A 21,668-nucleotide genomic window follows, 5' to 3' on the forward strand; every position below is an offset into this window, starting at 1 on the left:
CATGCTATTCGTGGATGGTGATAATCCTCCATTACCTTGTTTTAATTTGCCTTTGAAAGCTGCTCTTTAAAGATGTCATTGCAGAGTTAATCACCTTTTGCATGTATTTCTAAATACCTTGTTGTGCTCTCTACAGAAGCAGAAGGTAGAGTTCCCCTTTACCTTCACCATAAGGATATCGGATTTTTTCTGTCCATGTAAAAATGAAAAGTAAAGACATTTTATTGTTAATAAAACAATAGCTAATTGTTTTGGAGGAAAACATACTGTTCCAAGCAAGGTGTTGAACTTTACATCGGCAAAATACACATTTGAATTGTAAATGCAGTTCATCCAATGCTTATTATAAAAACCTTTGTTTAAATTATTGATGAAGTGTGGTGATGGTCTTCGCCGGGCTGGCCTTGGCGAGGCGGGAGTGTCACGCAGAGACCTGCTGCCATCTACTGGCTCTTTGCAATTCCTTTCAGGTGCCCTGGGACAAACGGGAAGACCGTCTGTCTGTCTGAGGACAAGGAACTGTCTCAGTGATTAAAATAGTCGACAGTTTTTAAAAACTAACAGCCTGCAGCTGAAATCAGTTTAGGCAACATCTATATTTTTTCAGAAAGGTTTGTTTAAAGAGATACTCTTAGACACTTCAGGGTCATCATATTCTCTTCCATTTCTAATTGCTATAAAAAATACTTAGAGAAAACATTTTTTCTCAATGTAGATAATAGCTGCTAAACAGTTTTTATTACAGATGAAGTATTTTCAATACGACAACGTTTCATCATCTGAAAGAACAGAATTGAAATTGTTTAATATGTTTTAATTGTAAAATCTGAGCAAGTTATTAACTTCAAACACTAAATACGTGGTCAAAAGAAATGTTGAAAAACTAAACATAATGTTTAAGGTCAGTCATGTTGTTTAAAGTCTGGAAGACTTTCCTAAAAGGTCAATTTGCAATTCAGTACAATTGCAGTGGAAATGAATACCTCAATATTCCTTATTCACCAAAGATGATGTGCAGCAAGCATAAGGGCATTTCTCTTTTTAAATTTGCATCTTTCCTCTCTACCTCTAATGAAAATGAATATGACATCTCTTTACTGTACTTGATTCTTTCCTTTTATGTCCACGTTGCCTCAGATTGGGGTTGCGTATTTTTCTTTCTACATCCTGAAAATGAAACTGAATAAAGATTTCAAACAGTGTTTTTCAGACACCCCTGTGAAGAATAGATAACAGATGTATTACATAAAAACATGACACAAAATAGTGCAGATTATTGACTGGAATTCACCAAGGTGCAGTTGTCTAAAACATTCCTCTTCCTATTCTTTAGTACAAATTACAAATACTGACGAAGGTTGCTGCGGAGCTGAGCAAGTACATGCCAGAGAAAGCAGAAGAGGACACCTCCAGCATTTTGAGATCTCCCATGCCTGGAACAGTGGTGGCAGTTTCTGTCAAGCCTGGGGACATGGTAAGAAATGTGATCTATATATCTGCATTTTCATTACATATTCCACAGAAATTTCTCCTTGGTGTAACTAAAACTACAGGTCACAGGGTTTGACTTTTTTTTTTTTTGTTAACATCACCTGTAGAATAAAGTGTGCTGAAGGATTTGTGCTGGTTTTCTTTTGAATTATAAAAACTAAACTGGCTTTAAAAGGAAAATTTTCAGCCTGGTACAAGTCCTTAGCTGAAACTCAAGAATTAGCTTGTGTTTGTACCCCAAATGCCTTGAGGGTGGGAGGATAGGGATGAGGGAGGAAATTGTATGTGTGTGTATGTGCATGTAAATATACATAAGTGTATATATATATTTTTATATATGTATATAGTTAGTGCTAGCAGGAAGAGATTGTCAATTTTCTGTCCTAAAGTAATGAAAATATTACTTAAAAAAAAAGGGACACAGGACAGATATATAATTTCCCTCCCCTTTTTCTTTTTTAAGAATTTCAAAGACACACGAGGATACCGAATTGCGAATCCTATACTGGGAATTCCCAATCTCATGTGGTAATCTTCTTGTTCTGCAAAAGGAATAAACTTGCCATATAGGAGGGCAAAGGAACAGGCTGTTGTTGTCCTGGGGATTTCCAGTGCTTCTTATCTATCACTGAGCTGGAAACAAAAATAAATATAGTGCTTTAAAGTTATATTTAAATACTGACTTGAACTCAGCTTTATATGAAATTCTACCACATTGTAGCGTGTTATTTCTAAGGTCAGGGCCCTTATCTCTCATAACCATTAAAAGCAAGGGAGTAATTGCAGACATAGGAATATTTGAATCAGATTGTGCATACTAATTTTAAAGTACTGTGGTCAGTTAACTGATGGCATAAGCATGTATGTGGCAAGATTTTCTTGAGAGATTGTGCAGAAATGGGATCAAGATCTGAAGTCCAAAATCAACATTTCATTTACTAGGTGATAGTCGTCGATCGTGCTGGTAAAGTGATTTGTTTGCTTACATTTTGCTATGATACCACTTTTGGATTTAAAATATATGGTTGGTTCTGTCTATCTACAGGGAGAAGGAAGTCACCATGTTAATATTAAAAATCTGCAGGTGCCAGTGTTAATATTAATGAAACAAAGACATTTCTGAGGAAACAACTAAATACAGCTGATTAGAAATTAGAAATTCTTTTAGCTTCTAACACTTAGCTTTCTGGTTTTGTGATTTATACATGCACACACGCACTGTTTACATACTTCAAATAAAAAGAACAGTATGCAATTAAAATTAATCAGTGTGTCATCACATAGACAGAAGAATCTGCTTTCTTTGTCTAGGCAATACAAGTGGCTGAGTGAGGAAGATCTTAAGCAAACACTTAGTTTTTTTGGTGGAGAATGAAGGGAAACATTTTTAAGTCAAGGATTTTATGACTTTTAAAATTTGCTTAATATTTATTTTTGAGATGTTAATTCTAAATGTTACCAACCTTCTTGCCGTGAGGAATAGTACTTGTTGTCTGAAAGGAATACAACCAGTGGAGAAGGAGGCCAGAGCCTACGGGATTTTAAGTAAATAAATAAATGAACCTTCCTCCACAAATCCACAAGTGGTGGTGTGCATCAGAGCACAAGTTGTTAAATAATGTGTGTGAGATTTTTTTTTTTTCCTCTTCTCCTCTCCTGCAGGTTTTTGCTGGAGGCACTGAGTGGCAGAGCATTTGAACAGCATAATCTATGTTCTGCTGACCTGAGCTTGTCATTGCTAATTGCGTGGCTTTAATTGCAAAAAACACATTTGCGTTATTGAAAAGGGTTTAACTTAAATCCTTCCTTTTCAAGACTAGTGTCAAAACGTTAAAAAAAAGCGAACCAGCAAGTGAGATGAGGGTAACATCAGCTATCAGCACTGAAAAAGCAGTGGGATGGTGGGATTCAGATTACTGCGTCTCGGCTGTCCATCAGAAACCAGCTCACTCACTACAGCTGTTGAAGGCATGATGGGCAGGGAACTGTAGCTGTGCGATAAATACAGCTCTTTTTCTTGCACTGCTTGGGAAAAGTCTGATTTCTTTAGTGTACTGGAGAAATGGGAATTTAAGTAGCCCCTATTCTGTGCTTGCAGTCGGGTTTGGCAGCTCAAATTTGCATGGTGTGCGAAAACAACACAGCTGAAAAATGGGAGAATGCGAGGCAGTTGTCCATCTTTCTCCTCAGGTGTTGCTGCTGCTAGCAATAAAGCTGTCTGGTTATTAGCTACTCTGAGATTGTTTTCTCCTAAGCTGTGAGCTATGCTGTATAGTATTAGTGCAGCGCAGTCCCTGTCCTCACAGAGACACGCTCTCAGAGTGGTGAGTAGCACAGGGAGCTGGGCTGCCATACCTTTCCTTCATATGTAATTTAGAAATGGTGAAAAAATGACTAGAGAGGGTCATCTCATCCTTGTCTGAATGACTGCACTTGCAAACTCCTGTTTGTTGCCTATGGTTCAGCTACAAGGGCATCGTGCCTGGTCAGGTAAAGCATGTGGTATCAGTGCCTCTCCATGTTTCCGTAGCCAGAGGAGAAGGCAGTGCTGATCTCTGCGTTAGTTTTCCCCACTCAACGTGTCATTGTTTCCCTTGGAGCATGGTGTTCTCTTTTGGCTGCTGTTGCTGAAAAATATTTTGGTCTCTTGAAGCCCGATAGAAGATTGCGTGAGCATCCTCTATCCAGCTGGTCTGATAAGCAGTTTTCAGGTCATTTTTTGCCAAAAGATACGGCATATGCAAGGAATTTATTTTCTTTTGTCTGTAAGATGATCTACAGATTTTAGTAACACAGTGGGGAAGTGCTGTTTGTCATTTAGAGAGAAGCAGAACTTGTGATGCTGCCAATTTCTTTAGGTTTTTTAGTTACTTTCTACTTTCTTTATTTTCCTTCATGTGATCAGAAGACTGTAATTAGTTGTCACTCAGTTATTCCTAGAAGCACAATGAAGGCATTCAGAAGCAGAAAGCAGCATAAACAATGGAACAATTTGAAATCTGGCTGACTGGAAAGAAGGTTAATATTATTTAGGGAAAGAAGACTTAAATTTATATTACATTCCTCGTGATAACACAGTGACATTAATATAGGAAATAGTCCTTATTGGGAGGGAGGGTGTTTGCACATTTATTTTGTAAGTGGATTGTTAATGGTACATGTGCATTAGGATGAAATTGGTTTGGGGAGAACTACTTTTGGTTCCCTGTCATGCCACAGGCTAGAGAAACCACTGGGCTTCAAGAGTCCAGGCAAGGAACTTGCTCTGTTTCTGCTGACCCTGGTGGCAGCACAAGTCAGCCCTGCTAGCACACAGCAGGATTTTTATGCCAGAGTGTGGAGATGGCACTGCACGTGGTTTTAATCTCACTGCAGCTACCACAAAGTCAGCACCTATTAAGCTGCACAAATGCCCTGCTTCACTTAGAGGGCAGGAAACAGGCAGGCATCTGCAAATATTTCTTCTTCATCTTGAGGTGCTTGGCTTGTTCTTTGTGCATGCAGGATTCTGTGCACTGAGACTGCAGGAGTAGGGAGAGAAAACTCAAGATCCTGATGGTTGCACAGGTAAAGCAATGTTGTCATACTTAAAACAAGCCACTCGAAGTGTTCCCGTTACTGACTTTGGTAGTCTTAACTGTCCACAGCAACAAAGAAAGATCTGAACTGTCCTGATTGCCTTGTGACCTTTGCTATGTTTTCATCTATGAATATGGGTTTTGCTTTTTCAGTTTTCTGTCTGTCAGAAATGTGAAGGTGATTTTCTTTTAGCTCTGTGCTTCTGTTGGTCATTTTTCTTTTTTAGTTACATTAGGCAGGACAGGTGGCATTACTAATCCAAGCACTGGTCAATAAGCTAAGACCTGGCAGCCCAAATCACTGTAATGATTACCCCTATCCATAAATATGGAAAGCACCTCTGAGTAAACACCACAGCATTACTGAATCTTTGTAGGATTACAGCCAAAAGAAGAGGACAATTAATTATTTTGACCTTTGTTTCTAAATTTTCCCCCTTTCCAGTAATTCAAGATTACTCCAGGTTTTGGAAGTTACCACTGTTCCAGCCATTCTTTAAATGTACTTCTCTCATATCAAAATTTCTTATGATTTCAAATTGATGGTAGTGTAGCCATTAGTATTAATACCGCATGGGATGATTTTTTTCTACCAAGATGTCAGCTGTTAAATGTAAATGCTAGTTATCTCAGTAATTTCAAAATTGGTTAACTTGAAGGCTGCTTTTTTAGTTATATAACTTATAAAACACATTAGTGTGTTCCCACCTTTCAAAAGTAATTAAGAAAGATGTTTTAAACTGCATTGCTCTTTCAGTTCAGTTGCATGCATTTTATTTCAATTTTTCTTGTTATTCTTTAGAAAGATAGTTTAAAAGAATCTTTATCCATGATTTTCCATTTCACAAGCCTTGGTAAGTTTTTGCTGGGGGAAAAGGTGTTTTACTTGACCTTTACCACTGAAATGCTCACTAGTAAAACCAAAACAAAATAGCTTTCTAAATTATTTTTCTCACTACATCCTTCATTCTCATGAAAGAAGAGAGGGAGTTACAAACTTACCTGTTGCCATCAGCATTTGTGTGTTGTTTTAAATCGTATTTGCCATTCAGACCTCAAAATCTTAAAAAAAAAAAATCTCTTTTTCTTCTGATTGGAATTTATGACAGAGAAATGACAACAGTAAAAATGTATTTGCTTAAGTAACAATTTCACGTTCTATTTAGATGAATATGGTATCAATAATTTAGTAAGATATAATTTAATTCAAGTAGGACTTTTCTCTCGTGTATGAATCTTTTTTTCTTTTATTGTTATTTTTCCTTTTTGTTTCCTCGTCTCTTTTTTCCTCCCTCCTATTCTTCAGAGCAAATAAAACTCCATTTTGTCAGTTAAAGGGAGTTTGCAAACTTGACAAAATGTGGTCACAAACCTCACATAGTTTTTATGATTCTATGTATTTGATAATTTTCTTGGGGTGTTTTTGTTTTGAGGAAAAACACCTATTTGTAAACAGGAAATGAAAACTTTTTCACAGTTGTATAATTTCAAGAGTAAAAGTATTCAATTATTTCACCATTCTTATAAGATGACACACAAGTAAATTGTAGTTACATCAAAAAAATTACACTAATTGTTCATAACAAATTTATGTAATTTTTTTATATGTCACTTAAATTAATTTTTTTATAGTCTAAGATTATGTTTGAATATGGTATAATTAAGAAAGAAATCCTAATCTGATGGTGAGGTGGAAATAATATTATTAGAGTTTCCTCCTTGGGGAAAAATGTTACGAATCCTTTGAAATTAATGAATAGATTTTTTGTTATTATTAATTTGGTGTGCTTTGCATTTTCAAATAATAAACAACTTTTTAGCTGTTGCTGGAAGAGTTGGCTGATAAAGATTGGGCTGAGTTAGCACAAGAATGTCCCCCAGAAGTGCTCTGCCTGCATATCACTTCCCCAGCACGCTGGGATCTCAGAAGCAGTTGGGGAAGTGTGTTTTGGATAAGTGGGAGTGCAATGAACAGTGCTGATTGCTGTCAGGGGGACATCAGTGACCTTTAGTCAGAGGTCAGAAAATTTGGGATGTGCTATGTTTGGATTCATTCGTTAAAGGAGTGTGGCAAAAAAAGTTTTATAATGATTTGTCAAGTACTATTAATTGCCGCTAATTATACTTGCAGCTCTGTAGCTCTGGTTTCAAAGTTAATTTGGAAAGAAGAGAAAACTCGCACTAATTATTTTACATGGTAATGGACAATGCCAAGGAATTTCAATTGTTGCTCATCCAATTCCTCTTGATTTGTTTTTTTGTTGGATGCTGGCTGCCAGATTGCCAACAAGTCAGGGAGAAAGAAATCTGGGAAGGGAACGATACTAGCATGGACTAAGTTTAAAAAACAAATAAACAAACAAAAGTCCCAGTATCTTTGTAGACAGTGAATGCATACTTAATTCACTGTTCAGTGGTTTTGCACAAGCACAAACAAGATGCATGTCTGCAATTATTTTGCAGGAGGCTACAAGAAAGGATAACTCCCTTTCGTAGGGCATCGTCCCTTCTTACTTAACAGGGCTCAACATGGACACAGTTGTAGCATAGTGGAAATTGTGAGTGATGTTTACTGGTGTCTTCTCAAAGTTGAGGAAGGAGATACCACTTTTAACCAAATCTAAGATCGTATTTGCTTAGGGCTGTCATTGTTTTTTTCCACTTCAGCTCCAAGAGCCTTAAAACTGTTACGCATCAGAACACCTGTGTTCTAAATATAATGGTCTTAAAAATGTAATTGAAGGATTTTCACTTTTGTAGGCAAATCAGCAGGGTTGATATTGATCCGTCTTTTTAGGGAGCCACAGTGCACCAGAAGGTGATACTGTAGAGGGCCCCGTAAACCCTCGGAGCCTTCTGTCTAATTTGGCAGAAAAACACAGAATGTTGGACAACAAAAGAACGATCCGATTCCGTAAGAAATCTTCATCCCTCCCACCTCCTTTTCACAAGATTAAAAAAAAAAACACCTTAATTTTTTCAGCTGCACACAATGATTTGGTGCTCACTCTTGCATTGAAACAGTTGCTGTCAGAACAGGCAGGAAACAGTTTTCTTTTAATTGCTGAAATCATTCGGAAGTGCTTCATGCACGGCTTCTATACAGCAGATGCTGTGCATTAATTGGCCTGTGTAGGGCTGACCCAGGGTTCCTTGCAGCGGGCCCAATTTTAGGCAGAGGGTTTAAATAGCTTATTTCTTATTTTGTATAACCTGGCGTACATTATGAGTGTGCCTGCACGTGGGGTACTTCATGGTCTGCAGTTTCTAATGTCATGTGGGTTTCAAAACCTGTGCTTCTCTGGTAATGTACTAGCAGCAGGTAAGCTCTAAATACCATCCATCAGGAGCTAATTTTTTTATCCAGATACTCCAATGACTGATGAACCTGTCTTTTGTATGAATGTTCAGCACAGGAGAAAGCCATATGCCCCTGGCACTGGTTCCTATGCATTCTTTACAGTTTGTAGGGAGGAGATTAAGAAAAAAACCAAACCCTTACATTTACATGTCTTTTTATTTTTTTAGCAGTTAGCATTTTCTTAAATAGCTCTATTTTTATTATTTTCTTTTAATATCTTTTTACAGCAAAAGGACATTTAGGTCTTTTAAAGCAATCTGACTACGACTACTCATTTTCTTTATCAGGAATATTACTGCACACCCTTAATAGGGAACCTTGTTTTGCTACTCCCCGTCTGTTCAAAACAGACCTTAGCCCATTAGAAGGTCCTCCCTTGTGTGGGAAGACCACAGCTGTTACTGTAAATCTCATCCAGTAACTGTATCACCCCCATTTTGTGGCTCTGAAGGATGAAATTGAGAAATGGAATACTGTGCAGTCATCCTTTACATCTCCAATTTTAGGCCTTTGCACATCATTTTCATGCTTTTATTCCAAATCAAACAACATTAGTGAGCAACACCACTCCGTGCTAAATGCCTAGCATCTAAGGCAGCACCTACAATCTTTGTTTTGGAGGATTTAAGATTTGGAGGCAAGTTGGGGTTTTGTTGATGGTGGATGTTTTAATTTTTTTTTTTTTTTAATTCCCTCTTTTCCCTCCTTCCTCCCCCACCAAATCTTTCCAAGTATACAGAATTTGTCAGAAGCAGAAATCCAGATGGTAGTGAGGTGCCTATGATGGTGAATGGTCTGTTATGCCTCCACAGAGAAAGTGGGAGCTCAGCACGGCTTACAAGCACAACTTTAAAAAGGCTTCTGTTTCTTTAAATCCTTCTGAATAAAGTGGATCTAACTTCTTGTGAAGGATATTGGGGGCTTTAATCAGAAATAAGAAGTGGTTTAAATCATTAGCACAACAAAGCAAACTATAAGCTTGAAGATAAAAGTCTCAGGGGAAAGAGTCCTCTGAAAATAAATGGGACTTGATAGATTTCCATATCATTTATAACTTCCCTTAATTACACTTGGAAGACTTGCCAGTAAAACTGGAAAATTGGCAGCCTATATCCATTATAGTAATTTTGCCGACCATGGCAAGCAGCTGGCTTTACTGGATTTTATTTCCCATCACTCACAATTAATCATCAGCTGGAGATGTCTGAAACTCCTCAAAACGTAGCAATACTGTGTGACATTCAGGCCTCCTTAAAATGCCGAAATCTGCTGAGTAAATGGGCCGAGTTCCCCTTCCAGCGAACTCATTTTGGTGCGAGGCAGGCTGCCGGTTAATGAGTGCCACTTCGATAATCGGATGCGAATGTGAACCCTGACCTCATGTCAAAGGAGAGGACGCAGCAAGCTGGATAAAAGATCGGTGATTCAGATCTGCAAACTTTACACCAATTAGACAGAGAGCGGGGAAATACATCAGCGCCCATTGGGTTTATCAGAAAGACTTGTGGGGCTTGTGACCATTTTGTAAGCCTAACATGGGAGACGTCCTGTCACAATCATTAAGTCTTTATCCGATGACGCACAAAAGTCTGCAGAAAGTGTACCATATTCACAAAGATCCCGTGGTAGCAATGCCCTCGGGTGTGCGCTGTCTTTTTGTGTTTCTAGAACTTTAAAGAGCCCTATCTGTAAGTGCAGATAGTCTTTATGGTCCTCATGTAGGTGCAATGAGAATGGGTTGGGGTTGCTGCTTCTCAGATTCTGCTTCCACCCTGTGGTGTGAGTTGCTTGGTTGGGAAATGACCGGAGACAGTTCCCTGTCCTGTGTGTAACCTTTCAGTCAGAGGAGAGAACAAGCACCGTGCAGTCCCTGAGTTATTCAAGCAGTACTATTGACTGTTCCCAAATTCACATCACAAATGTTAGCAGCATCGAGGTGTTAAATACCCTCCTCTTTAATGATATTTTTTCTTCTTCTTCTCTTTTTTTTTTCCCTTTTTTTTTCCTTTTTTTTTTTTTTTTCCCCTTCTCACTCTGTGGTGAACAAACTGAACAGCTACTTTGAACTGTGCAACACAGAAATAAACTGCTAAAATACAGACTGCAGGTCTAACAGTTAATCACCCATTTATTTTGATATACTAAGCAGTGTAGATTTGTCTGTAGCATAACTCTGTGAAAAAGATATCTGAGATTAATTTCTTTTAAGAGAAGGAACCCTTTTATTTTAGTTGGTTCCAATCAGATTTTTTGTTTGATTATAGTTGCTTGTTTTGACAGATTTGGGTCATCACCGAGACCTCTCTAAATTGAAATGTAAAGATGGTGGTTTACATTGGTTTACAATCCACTGAAAGAAATAAATTATACAGTGAAAAAGCAGCTTTAAAAATGGTCCAGATAAATCCTTAAATAAGTTAGACAGTAAGAACTTGTACACATCACTGCAGTTTTCATTTGCAGGCTAAATAACAGGTAAAAGGATATGTGCAATTATGGAATGAAAGAAAGTGTACAATGCTTAAAAGGCTGAAAAAGAGAAAAGAGAGATACAAGTGCCTAATTTTAGGATTTGTTGCTTTGCAACACAATGAGCAGAGCTGTAGAGGTTTAACATAAGAACAGTAATTAAACTTCTGTGCTTAAGTGAGACTTTCGCCAAGGTAATTTTCAACAAATTGCACATCATCAGAAGTACTGACACAGCATTTTCACACGTGGTACCTGCTGAGTGCCTCCTCCCTTCCAAATTAGTGAGACTCCAGATATTAACTGGATACATTGAGTATATATTTTGTGGGTTGAGGGGGGAGGTTATTTCCTTCCCAGACACTGATTCCCTTGTCATCAGCCCAGCAGGTATTATACAAAACACAAAACTTTATTTTTGAGAAAGGGGAGAAAATGAGAAGAAATTTAGATTAAGGGGTATTTCCATTCCACAATTGCTAATACTTCCTGGCATTTTAGCACTATACTTAAGATCTACAGAGACAATTCTGTATTTTTTCAGTAGATGTGTTTCCAGAACTCTGTTTAGATAATTGCTAACTGGTTTATTTGCACACCATCCACCTGATAAAGCCGTGTTACAGTTAAATCACAACAGGGCTCAAGGAAAGAGTTTCTTGTGCCCTTGAAATTAGGCCACTGAGTTCAGATCTGTCCTCCTTGGCATCTCAATCTTTAGCAACCTTTAGAGGCCCATGTTCTTGGCACTCTGATAGTTGAGTTTAGCCAGAGGATGGCAAAGTTGTTTCTGAAATCCATTTTTTAATAATAGCATTATTTAAAAAAGGCCCTCCAACAAACATTCTTGCTTTTTTTGTTGTTGTTGTTCTTTAAAAGTCAGTAGTAGGTAATTCATGGCTTCCTCTTAACCTCAGAAAGTTCAGAACAGACGGAAGAAAAGCCAAGCAGTGAGATAAGGAGGGAAGTGGCAATAAAGGAAAGAGTGAGCTGGTGGGACAAGGCTGTGGGCAAAGCCACAGGTGTGGAAGGAAGGAGACAAAAGACAGGGAAACAGAATAGATGGGAAATAACTGGGGACAAAGAGCAAGTCTTTGATACTATTCACCAAATTTGACACTGCTTAATGACTTAAATGCTCACCTGAAGCTCAGGATGGAATTTCTGCAGGTGAAGTGTTGGGTGTTGGTTATTCTCTGTATCTGGTTAATATACCATGTTCCCATAACAAATACTTTCCATATTTACCTTCTAAAACCTGTCATAGTGTAGTTGGAAGTGTACTGGAGAAAGGGTATGTAAGCACCTTTTAATGTCATGTGTTTTCTTTTGTCTTGCTCAGAGCCTCTAGGCAGACATCAGTGCTTTTCACTCATTGTTAGTGAAAAAAAGCTTTATTTAAATTTTTGTAATGTTCTTTATGCAATGTGCATTTGATCTCTGACTTCACATCTGTCTGTTAATATATTCCTCCAAAGTGGTACACACTTGTCCTGAGAGATGTATTATTCATTTTACATATAATTCGAGAAATGTATCTATGTGTATATTTGTATGTGTATAAACAAGCACATTTTGTTGGCACTGGAACACATAACAGCGCATAAACCAGACCTCTGCAGGTTTCAGATTACCATCTTTACTGAAACTTGAACATCAGAGTGAAAGTATCCCAAACTTGCTGGGATAATAAGGGAATAGCAGACTACATCTACAAAAGAGCCCAATGAAAAGACTCGTAGTGGGCACTTGGAACAAGGCATCCCAGAGGGGTGTACCTGCACAAGTCCTAAATCCTGGCATGTAGGGCCCGGCACCCTTCCCTCTCTGGCATACATCATCTTCATGGGATGATTAGCTGATTGCTGGGTGACAGGACGGGTGAATTCTGAATCCCCTGGTTTTCCCCTCATGTATAGGCAGCCCCTTCAACCACTGTAAAGCCCTTTACATTGGGCTGTTTCCTCTGAGCAGTGTGTTCCAAGACGTTGGAGGGAGGATCTGACTGGGAGGCACAGGAAGCCCAGCAGAGCAGCCCAGTCGGTTACTGGTGACCTCGAGCTTGCACATGCCTGTTAGCAGGGTGCAAACAAGCAGAAGAGGAAACTCCAGTGTTCCCTTTTAAGAGCTCTCAGCTGTGGTGAAAATGATGGTTTTGCCTCTGTGACGCCTCCCCTGTGGATGAGAGCTGGTGGTTCCTCACCTCCCTTCTGTCAGTCCAGAGTCATCAGCTGCCATCCAGATGCTGCCATGTGCAGAGGTGTGACATTCTCCTCAGCATTAGCCCGTTGGGTATTGCTAGAACTTCCAGCCCAAGCTCCCCAGGACGTGTGCCAAGAAACTTTTGGCTTCTGAATCAGTATTAGTATCTGTGGGCCCTGTGCCAGGGAAGCAAAGCAAAAGTTCCCCAGCCAAAAATGCACAAATTAAATTTTGCTCTGGATTTAATTGATGTTGAACTGTGGTGGGTGTGAAGTGTGAACTGTAGAAGTTGGAGCTGAATGGATGGGGTGAGAGGGGAGCCTTACAGGTTTACCTGAGGTGATAGTTTTGAGTAGGTGATTCCTTTTTCCCTATTTTGCTGCCAGTTTTGTGATTGTTATTTGTGTTGTGACTGTAACTGGCTGACTTGACTTGTGCCATGAAAGTCTTTATAGCATTTAATGACATAATCCTTTTATTTTCCAGAAGAATCATTGCACTTAGAAAATTTCAAATCCTCTGTTCCCATTTTGTACTGCTTGAATTTTACCAGGTTTCGGAAGGTCAAGAGATTTGTGTAATTGAAGCAATGAAAATGCAGAACAGTATGATTGCTGCTAAAACAGGCAAGGTAAGCTACCTTGGGTCACTTAAAACCATATGCAACTTGTCAAACGGGATAGAATTTAAAAAGGAAAAAAAGAAGATTCTGATTGTTAAGGAATTAAGTCTGATTGTTGTAAGTCTTTCAAAGTGAGGTGTCTTTAATTTTGTAACATTTGCATCTGCTGTGAATACTGTTAAGTAGTTCCGAGCCTTAGATAGCACAGCAGGAAATAGTTTTACTGGCCTCAGAAATTCATATAACTCTCTTTCTCCTAAATGATTTGTTTTGTCTGGTGTTACAATGCCAAATTGAATTGAAAGGTGTTGCAGACCATTTCTCCAAATTTCATCTTTCCAGAGAGCAACTGAAGAAGAGACATCTCTTTGCCAGTTAATTATTTAATGGCAAACAATTTGACATTAAAAGACCCCACTCAGAACAAGGCATAGAAAGTGCTTTTGCAGGAGGAAGAGAGAAGCAATTTTTTATTATGGTGACTGTTAAATATCAAGTATAGATCTGCACATTTGTTAAGCTTTGCAAGGCTGTGCATTGTGATTTCTTCTGAAGGATCAGCACTGCAGCCCTTGAGCTGGCTGGGACTCTCCTGCAGTGTAGGACGAGCGCTCAGGGCAGGGAACTGGTCAAGCCTATATGGTGAGGGCATGCCTTAAACCCCAGCTGGTTTGGGGACTGTCAGCCCCCAACTTGGGCCTCAGAGCATCCTCTGTCAGGTTGTAATTCACAGCCTGAAACCATCACCTGGACGTGGGCCCTGGATACATCCTTTCCAATGGGAGAGCATAGTCTGGATTGGGGTTATATTCTCTTCTGTTGCCTATTTCCTTACCTGCCCCAGCCCATGTCTGCCTGGGGTCGAGCCGCTCTGCTCTCCCTGCTGCACAAAGCCCAGTGCAAGACCCCTCATCCCAGAGGGAGGCAGCAGGGAGCCGACTCTCCAGGCGGGACAGGGTTAGCCACTGGCAAGGTCCACCGAGATTTTAGGACGGGCCTCTATGCCAAGGACTGTTTGTGTGTTTACAAGAAAGGCTTATTTGGCACAGCTCTAAAATTGTTACTGAGGCTGGGTCCCAGGGCTTGCCTCTTTCAGTGTATCCAGTGCAAAACTGGGTCTCAAGAGAAAAAATTAGTGAGAGAGGGAGTATGTCCCTTTTCCTGTTGCTCTGATATTGCTACTTCATTATTTCATTTCATGCATTGATTTCTATAAAATTTATTCTCTCACTTGATTAATATTTCCAATCATTTAGTTTTTCATCTTTGCTTCTTTTAACCCCTTATTGCTGTTTTTTGCATCCACTCTTTTTAACTAGTGAGTATTTGTAATTAAAATGCCATTCTCTCTCCCACTCACCCCATTTATTTTTCTTTAACCCTCCCTTTCCCGCCAAGGTGTTCTGCAGTCCATGGGCTTATTCCTTAAAATCCTGCTTGTACTTCTCCCAGTAATAAATATTTCCCACTCACTGTGTACAGATACCACGTAAAAGCTGTGTTTGGTTTATTAATCCTCCAAGGTGGGATGTGAAGGGTGCACAGGCTATGCAGTGCGCTTGATGTGTGCCTTGCAATGTCCCCTCGGTGCCCCAAATTTAGTAATAATTAGGAAATTATTTCATTCTTTAGAATTTTAAGAATTTGAAAAAGAAAAGTTTTGGGCTGTGTAGAAATGAAGCTGCTAAACAGAATTAATCCTGTTCTGCAGTGCAAAGTCATGGCTCTAAGTGCTAAAATAACTTGGCCCCTCCACAGGAATGGGATGTTTGGTACTGGCTGTTAGTCCATGTTTTGATGCTTTGAAACCGTGTTTTGAAACTCAGTTCGTTTGTCTTCAGCTGAAAGACGTTCCCATTTTCATTCCTGACTGAATTCCTTTTCTGTATCAAACCCCATCTTCCTGTTTGTAATTGTGAGAAAAGTGCCTTGTTTTTGTCTACTTTGAGTTTACTCCAGCTGCAGGTGGTTTAAAAATGAGGGAAAGATGGAGAGGAACTGGCGTGCCTCCTGTCTTCTATGGGACAGCTGTGCCTGGGTCAGAACAAGGAGCTGGCCCTGCTGCATGTCAGAAATCACTGGGGAGTCTGAAACACTAGTTAGCTCCAATGTTTGCTGAACACTGCCTTTGTAGAAAAAGAAAAGCAAGAGATAGGATGTTTTTCACGCTGCTTTCATCTCTTAAAAGATTGAGGCTCAGGAACCAGGTAGGCTGCCTAGCTACTGATTTTAGAAATAAAGCCCTTGTTTGTACATATCACGCTGTTTTTCCCTGTGTAGTGTTCAGCATCGTTTCTTGAGCAGTGCTGTGACTGTGCCTGTGCTACAGAGCCAGAGATCTGCTTAGAGCTCACAGGGCTTTAGACTGTCAAACATGGGTGTGGGCAGTAGTGTGGCCATCGTAGCCTGGTGCTTCGGGTATGCTGTGGATTTCCTTTAGGAGCCCAAGGTAGCATTTGGATTATTAAAACGAGCCAACTGCTGAACAAGGATTTGGGCATGTCAGCCTGAGCTCTGAATTCATATTGCAAGCAAACTCCAGTATAAAGCTTCAAATATTTTCTGGACCTCCATGTGCTGAAAGGGTATTCAAGTATGTTGCAGCCTTTTATAGAGGAAATAAGGGACTAGTAAGAGATTTTGTGTTTTAAAATTCAGGAATCTGCACATGAGTTTACAATTCATCTACAGAATGTAGCTGCATTTATTTGACAGTGGTAGCCCTTTGCCAAGTTCAGTTATGTTAAAGGATCACCATTCAGATTTGAATCATCTATCCCAGCTGTCTGGGGATTGAGAGAAACCCATTTCATGGCTGCAGTCCCAAAATTCAGCTATACCCATAAACTGTAATGCAAGAAATAGTGGAATATTTCATTGACATGTCCCAGTGTAAGTGTTGGGAGTGTGAGTCTGTCCTCTGAAAGATTTAAAACTTTAGTAGTAAATGAACAGCAGTGAAACCAGGTGGAAGAAAGGCGTTTTTGAATTTCTCAAGTGTTATCTCTATCTGATGGTTAGGTCTTCAAGTACCTCTGTCTTAAGAAAACCAGCTAGTGGTAGTTGCCTGAGGGAGTTGTTGGACGTGATTTGGTCAAGCACTGGAGAGGTGCTGGAGTCTCCATTCTCAGAGGAACTCAAAACTCATCTGAACTCTGAGCACCGGAGGTTGAGCAGCCACCCTCTTAAGGCCCTTCCAGCAGATGTGCATCTGTGATCCCTGGGGATGGTCATCACGTTGCACAGAGGCCATTTACCCCACGCATGCAGATGTGATACTCCAACCAAAACATTCATTTCACCGTGCTACTGAGCAAGGTTTTAAATTACGGCTGTTTCTGTACCCTAGGTGAAAGCTGTGCACTGCAAAGCTGGTGATACCGTTGGAGAAGGAGATCTGCTGGTGGAACTGGAATGAAAGGTTGCCTCCACACTGTTGAATTAACTAAGCCTTTATTATTTTCGTCCATAAGGTAACATTAAGGCATTTCAACACAGAAAATGGACAGTTCTATGTGCGAGATTTTATACAGGCATATTTACTGTATCAACGGTTAAGACAGCAAACACAGATGTTAAATCTTGGCAGTGGATCCCAGATTTTTACTTTCAGAAATACTTGTACATAACCTTTGTAATGCTTTGATTTTTCAGGATCAAATAAAATCAATAAAATACCATTCTGCTTTAAAACAGGAAAAGCCTCTTTTTAAAAAAAAAAAAGAAAACACAACAAAAGCCCCAAACTGATTTGTCTTCTCCACAGTAATCTCCCTGGTTTGAGGCCCCAGCCAGGCTGCACAGAATTATTGGCAAGAGTGAAAAACCACTGAGTAAACTGAGCAGTTCTCCAACACTCTGTGTAAGTGCTGCACAAGAATTACCAATGGCTTAAATTCTGATCAGATTTATTGTAATATTTTGAGTGCTTTGTATAGACTAGATTTAAATTACATGTTAGAGGCTTTATTTTGCTAGTGCAGGCTTTTGTCGTGTGTTTTCATTTAAAGTTTAAGGGAATTGTCTTTTGTTCAAATTCCATGCTCAATTTTGCCCTTCTCTTTAATCTTCTTTATATTGATTACTGCATGCAAGTCTTAACAGAAGGAGGTGGCACTGTCCTCAGATCCCTTTAGCTGCCCCAAGGTATTGCTAGAGGCACGTGCTGTCCCTCAGACCAGGCCTCCTCCTGAATTCTTACAGGAAAGGCAGACCAAGTCTCCGATCTTTAGTAAAATCAGAGGCTTTTACTACAGACTGTGTGAAGAACTAGGACTGTTCATAATACAAGACTATATCAATCATGCTGGAAGAGCTGTGTATCCAGTATGGAAAACCAGAGAGGGCCTGGAGAGGAGGAATATTTAAGAGACTTGAACAGAAGTAAAAGGGCTGGTGACTTGGGCAAGGTGTGTTTTCTCCTCCTTGCTCAGGAACTCCATGCCCCACAGGATGATGTAGATTCTGGAAGTGTACTGGGTCCGAAATGTTAGTGTGTGATCAACAGAGGCTTCTTCTTCCATGCTGAGCCCTAGCTCAGTAAGTCAGCAGCCGCAGCCCACTGGATGCAGTGGTACCTCCACAGTCCCTGCGTTCTGCAGCATCATCCGGTCCCTGTGCTCCTGCCTAGGCCTCTGCTGCTGCCCGCTCCTGGGCCAGGACACTGGCTACTCCTGCCTTTGGGCTCACCTCCCACGGCTGCTCTTTCTACATACCTCTAAGTCACCCTTCCTGCTGTGCCTTGACCACCGCCACAGAGAGGAGCTGCCCTGCTCTCATGTTCTTGCCTAAGAAGTACAGAGTAATGCCACTTCCTAGAAAGCAACCCACTGGCCAGACACACCTGGGCCCTTTACCAAAAGGTGGAGGATGAAAACGAATCTGTGGCAGGGCTGGTGACTCATGTTCATCCAGAAAAGTTCATGACTCTGCTTGAAACTTCTGACTGAAGAGGAATTTTTCACATTATTGAGACACCCCTAACTAACTACATCAGACAGCCAAGGGACAGGGATCTGCTTAGTGAATTAGTTTACAAAACACATCAGTATGAGGAAGGAGAACGTTTGGGTAGTACCTGCCTTCCAGGAAAATTAATGCTGTTGCAGCAGGAGAAACTGAGGCAAACACCCTGCAGATCTCCCTACAAATCTCCTTACTGCCACCCTGGCCCTTCCTAAAGGAACACAGTTCAGTTTCTGCAGGTTGCCCTAAACAAACAAGTAGCGTAAAGAGGCACAAGTATTCTACTTTCAAATTTCTTAATTTGCTCACTCCAGCAACATAAAAGCTTTCTGTCTGTTTTTCTAGATGAGCTGCAGCAGTGCCTAACTAGTGCTGAAGTTTAGGCTGATTCCTTACCCTGGATCCCTGGTCTGATTCTCTACCGTGGATCTCCTCCGGCCATCACAGGACTACTGGCAGTGAAGCAAAAGTACAGTGTTGTTCCTAATGGTATCCTTAGTGCATTTAGTTGTACTTTGGCTCACTGCGTGGCACACATTCCCTGCTCCCATCCCTTTAGCAGCTTTGTATACTGTACAATCTATTTGTACCAAACTCTGCAGCTGAAGGAAAATATAAGGCACAGGACTGTAACAACAGAAAGCCACGATTTTCCCAGATTCTACAGAAACCAGCACAGTTGGTTGGGTCAAGGGGACAATAGTCTTCTTTACATAATTTTTTTCCCAATTTAAATGTTGCAATAATCACAATACAGGTACTTTGGCTGCAAGTTCTGCATTAAAGTGCTTGGCAAAAAGTCACCTTGATAGTAAGTGCTCACAATAGCTCCAGTGTAGGTTTGCTTTTCCTGGTCCCCAACAACATCACTCATTCCCCCATGCCCCCCAAAATCCTACAGTCACTCAGTGAACTGAAGTGGAACCTAAAGTGCTTAGAATGTTACATTAAAAATACAATTTAAAATATAATTTCATATAATATCTTAGTATTTTTTCATGGTACCTTGTAAAACTAAACATTATTTAAAAATACACCTTTCCAGTTCAAAAAAACCCACAATGCAATGCAGAGTAAGAATAATCTTTACATTTTCTCTATTTCTTCAGCAAGTTCCTATTTATTTAGAAGCACAGAGTATCTCCAGTAACCTACTAAATACCATTACAAGTCAACATTCAGCACGAGTTTTGCTTTACTTTGCAGACATGACTTTTAAATCAGTTTCAGCTATTAGTGCAATAGTATTATCATTATTCCACCTTGGAGAACTACACGTGAAAATCTGTCAATTCAGGAAAAAAACCCATAAAATTAAATCTGTTCCTCTGCCTTTCACTGACCTCCATTATGCACCACGGCAAAGGGGGAAACTGAGGAAATAATTAGACCCCAGACCTGGTGTGCACATGCACAGTTTTTAGCCCTCACGCAAACCCAGTTCTTTGCAGCAAGGTTGGCAGGGGCGAGGAGGACACTGACTACCTGGGGAGGGAGTCTCCAACTCTGGGCCAACAGGACTTCAACTCTAGCACCAAGGCTCCTGGGCTGGGAAGGTTACAAGAGATCCTGCATTATTTTAATAAAAAGGTATTACAGCTTTCCTGGAAAGGTTACTGATCGACGCCTGCTTAGTACTATGTCTTCGGCCGGGCTGCGTTACCTCCCATTTCTATTCCCGGCTTTCGCGTAGGACGTAGGACAGGCCGTGCTTCCCCGAGGAGTCGTAACTGTCATAGTAGGGGAGCCCCACCCACTCGGGCGGGTACGTTGCTGTGCTGTACACGAAGCACTCCAGGACGCCCTCGGCACCGCCCTTCCCTTCCCACTCCACCACCTCGATTCTCATCAGGGTACGCTGGTACATGTCTGGGCAGCCCTCGAACTCATCCAGGAACTGCAGCATCTGCTCGTCAACCGAGTAGATCTCCCCGGCAACGTGGTGGCCCGTCCCCGGGATGTTCAGCATGTAAGGAATATTGTATTTTCCTGCAATCACCAGCGGGTACTTCTCCACCGTGCGGCCCCTTCCTTGGAATTTTGCTAGCCCCTTGGCTGTGTTGATCATGTGCTTGTAGTTGGGCTGGCCCTTCTTAAGCGTGCCGTAGACAAAGACACGGGCCATCGTACCTGCAAAAGCAGCTGAAAGACAAAGGCACGTTACCATGTGGCTGCCCTGGAGAACCACACCCACACCACGGCACCTCGGACATGCAAGGCTCTTTGGGCACGCACAAAGGTGTAGGTCTTGCAGTCCTGCACCACATTTAGGTATCATACTAAATTCAAGGATATTGAAAATTTTAAGACAGAAAATGAATGCATCAGTGAAAAACACACCACGACAAAGTCTGCAAGAAGTGCAAAAAAACTTGCAAAAAGACCTTTTGCAGTTCTTAGCTGTAACCAAACTACATCCCATGGTTTCTCTAAGGAATCCCCAACGTCAGCCAACGCATTCCTGCGCCTCAGGAAAAGCTCTCAACCCCTTTTAATTTTTCTCTTTCCCACCACTGTGTGAGCTGTGCCGCAGCAAGTGTGTGGTGCCATGCTCAGTGACACCCCAAAAGCAAACGTAACCTGGTGCATCTCATGGACATGCTGATGGATTTGCAATAACCCCAGCTCTGAGGCCTCGCATGCTGAGTGACCAACCAGTGCAGAACAGCAAGCGGTGGGCACCAGCGAGGGAAGTGGGGTAGCCTGTGACAAACGCATCCCGAGCGAGCAGGAGCTGTCTGAAAGGTGCCATTGAAGTTTGTCCTGCTCCTTCAGGGGAATGATGATGGCTGTAAATATGAGGTGATCTGCAGAACTGGTCATGTCTTCCCAAACCCCTTCACCCCTCCTGTCTGAGGGAGCTGTGCACGTTACTTCCATTTTTTTACCTTGGGGGCGGGTGGGAGGAGAAATGTGATGTTTCAGCCCTAGTGAAACTGGAAGCTACAGCTGCTGGCAGGAAGACCAGGTAAGGTCGTGC

At 40.8% G+C, this 21,668-nt stretch overlaps 2 protein-coding genes across 8 annotated transcripts in view; one reads left to right on the top strand and one right to left on the bottom strand.

The window, feature by feature from the left end:
- Positions 1–17,451, top strand: part of PCCA (propionyl-CoA carboxylase subunit alpha) — a 302,390-nt gene extending 284,939 nt beyond the window's left edge. For 5 of the 6 annotated variants that reach the window (XM_050332062.1, XM_050332060.1, XM_050332064.1 and 2 more), the window contains 3 exons: positions 1,334–1,474; positions 13,655–13,732; positions 17,073–17,451. In XM_050332062.1, coding sequence (XP_050188019.1) covers positions 1,334–1,474; positions 13,655–13,732; positions 17,073–17,141 — 288 coding nt within the window. In that variant the 3' untranslated portion in view covers positions 17,142–17,451. Of the gene's footprint in view, positions 1–1,333; positions 1,475–4,995; positions 5,059–13,654; positions 13,733–17,072 lie in introns of those variants that run through there. The other variant, XM_050332063.1, reaches the window with a different exon arrangement.
- GGACT (gamma-glutamylamine cyclotransferase) overlaps positions 17,160–21,668 on the bottom strand; it is a 44,860-nt gene continuing 40,351 nt past the window's right edge. For both annotated transcript variants that reach the window (XM_050332075.1, XM_050332074.1), the window contains exon 2: positions 17,160–20,830. In XM_050332075.1, the coding sequence (XP_050188032.1) occupies positions 20,361–20,813 (453 nt within the window). In that variant the 5' untranslated portion in view covers positions 20,814–20,830 and the 3' untranslated portion in view covers positions 17,160–20,360. The remainder of the gene's footprint in view (positions 20,831–21,668) is intronic.

This window comes from Myiozetetes cayanensis, unplaced genomic scaffold (genome assembly GCF_022539395.1).
Source record: "Myiozetetes cayanensis isolate MyiCay16 unplaced genomic scaffold, myiCay2020 scf5-8, whole genome shotgun sequence".
NCBI lineage: Eukaryota > Metazoa > Chordata > Aves > Passeriformes > Tyrannidae > Myiozetetes > Myiozetetes cayanensis.